The sequence below is a fragment of the Egretta garzetta genome, unplaced genomic scaffold (assembly GCF_000687185.1).
Source record: "Egretta garzetta isolate BGI_Z169 unplaced genomic scaffold, ASM68718v1 scaffold791, whole genome shotgun sequence".
Lineage (NCBI taxonomy): Eukaryota > Metazoa > Chordata > Aves > Pelecaniformes > Ardeidae > Egretta > Egretta garzetta.
In genome coordinates, this window is record NW_009258500.1 from 1,644 (window position 1) to 4,050 (window position 2,407).

Here is a 2,407-nt window from a genome sequence, read left to right on the forward strand (position 1 = left end):
GGTGGCTCGCCCCCAGGTCCTTTCCCCTCCGCTCCAGCCTTTTGCCAGGCCCATCCCGTGGCACCTTCCAAGCCAGAGACGGGCAAACGCCCGCAGAGGTTTCCTACAGACCCGGGTGACCTCCGGCAGGCTGGGAGAGCGTGGCCTCCCAGAGAGGAGCGATTCACACCCCTGGCTGTGTCCGCGGAGGTGCTGCCCGGGGGATCTCTCGTGCTGCGATGCGGCAGACGGGGAGCTGCTGTTTCTGCTGGCTGAGCAGCAGCCTTTGGGCTGGGAGAAGCGAGGAAGGGACTCGCGCAGCCAGGCCGGGGATTCAGCCTGCGTGCAGGTTCCCCCGTCTCTGCTGGTGCCTGCGTTTTGGGAACGGCTGGGGGGCCCTGCTTTCCCCAGAGCCTCGCGGGGAAGGCTGTGGAAAGCTGTCAAGCAGGAGAGGGATTTGGGGGTAACCTCGCAGAAACAGACCCTTCCTAACCTGTGGCGTTTGATACGAGCTGCAAGCACAGGCCCTGCCTTCTCTGCTGCAGTGGCCCCTGCCCCCTCCGGGTTATTACGTGTGTAAGTGTGGTTTGCTGCTAACTCGCTTTCTCTTCTTCCTCTCTTTTCAGAAGATGCTCTGCTGGAAGCCGCGAAGGTCAACAACGTTTCGGAAGTCAACAGGTGAGTGGGCTTGAGAGAAGTGTGAGAGGACAGTGCTGCCGAGGGGTGGGAAGGCCGGAAAGCTCTGCCAGCACTTGGGGAAGGGGTGGGCTCATCCTGCTCACCCGCCGTGACGCGGCGCTTGGTCCTGTTTGGGCAGGCATCCCAAGGCGCAGCTCCTGGGGCAGACATGTCCCACAGGCAGCAGGCCTCCAGCGCTCTTCTTGACATTGACCGTGCCTTCCTCTGTTGGGGTTGTGCCGTGGCATCACTCGGGAGCTCTCTAGCGGCGTTGAATTCCCTGGCGTGTTAACAAACGAGCGTGTGACTGGTCCCCGAGAGGCACCTTTGCTGGCTGCCCACCGAGTCCTCCTGCAGCTGTAGCCCTGGGCAGGGACTTGGGTTGGCTCAAACGGTTCCCGGGATGGTTTGTGGGCAGCAGCGCTGCATTAACGAAATAACATCCGCTGGCAGGACAGCGCTGACCTCGTCTGCAGCGAGTGCCAGGCACTTAGCCTGGAGGAAACAAACGTCCTGAAGACACAGGGTGAAGAGAAGTGTCTGAGAACCAGGCAGAGCTGCTTGTCCCGCAGAGCCTGGCTGTCCTGCCTGGTCTCTCTCAGTAACCCAGTGGAGGTGAGGTCTCCCATGACCCAAGTGCAGCCCTCGACCGGTACAGAATTAAGATTTTTTGGTAGCCTGGCAGCTTGCACAGGACGGGAGCAGCCGTCGCTGCTCTCCTGTGTCCACCACACCTCTGGCTTCTCTCTGGCTGAGATCCCCCACCCAAGTGCAGGCACCCAGGGGGCTGGGTCCCTGCGTCCCCCCCGCGGCAGGGGAGGAGAGCCCGCCTGGCCCACAGCCAGGGGATGCTCCTGCCCATCTCCGGGATCTCGGAGGAAGCAGCCTGGCTCTGCTGCACCCCGGGGCTGAGGTCTGGCCTAGATCAAGGGCCGAAGAGGATATTGGTGCGCAGCTAATTGGCACATGTGTTCTGCTGCTCCTAATTGCAGGAAGCTGCTGCTTAGGGATGTCTGGGTGATTTGTGAGCCTGCTCAGGCAGAGCAGCAAGAGGGATGCTCTGTGATTCCCCCCCCCCCCGGATTCGGGAAGGGTCGTACACACTCCAGCTGTGCTGCACGGCCACGGCCTCTCCCTTTGTTTCTGTGCTCTTTCCTTCCAGTCCCACTCCCTGGGGATCTGCCTCCCCCCCGGCGTTCCGTTCGGAGCTCCCTGCCTGCCCTCGCTGCCGGGCGTGGGCAGGGGGTGGTGAAAACCACCGACTCCCTCCCTGCCGCAGGCAGCTTCGGCCTCTGCTTTACCGCAAGCTTCCCCGGCCTGGGAACTCCACCGCTGCCACCGAGCTGACAGAGGAGGCACCCACACGGCTGCGTTACGGGCTCTTGCTCTTGCCACCCGCGAGGGGTAAAGCCCAAATTCAGCGTTAGCAGGGCAGGAGCGTGGCATTCAGCTGAGCGCTGTGGGCTGTGCCCAGGAGAGGGCAGCGCCCTCCATGCAAACCCCCTGTGCTCCCCCCTGACAGCCCCGTCCCCTGCCTGCTCTCCCCCGGCCCACACAGCTCGCTGGTGGCGAGTTAGGCTGGTGTGATCGAGTTTTCTAATATAGCTTCCGACTCATTTACGCTCTCTCCCCCTAATGTCTTGGCATCATAACTTGAAGGCGGTGAAAAGCCGGTGGTGCGGTAGGGCTGAACTGCGCGCTGTCTCGCTCGCGCGTTGCTGAGCGGGTCAAGACACACGTTCTCCGCTGT

General features: G+C 62.5%; 1 protein-coding gene across 1 annotated transcript in view; it reads left to right on the plus strand.

The window, feature by feature from the left end:
- Positions 1-605: 605 nt before the first annotated feature.
- LOC118453038 (caseinolytic peptidase B protein homolog) overlaps positions 606-2,407 on the plus strand; it is a gene marked incomplete at both ends in the record, with an annotated part of 75,170 nt that continues 73,368 nt past the window's right edge. The window contains one exon of the mRNA XM_035901540.1: positions 606-657. Coding sequence (XP_035757433.1) covers positions 606-657 — 52 coding nt within the window. The remainder of the gene's footprint in view (positions 658-2,407) is intronic.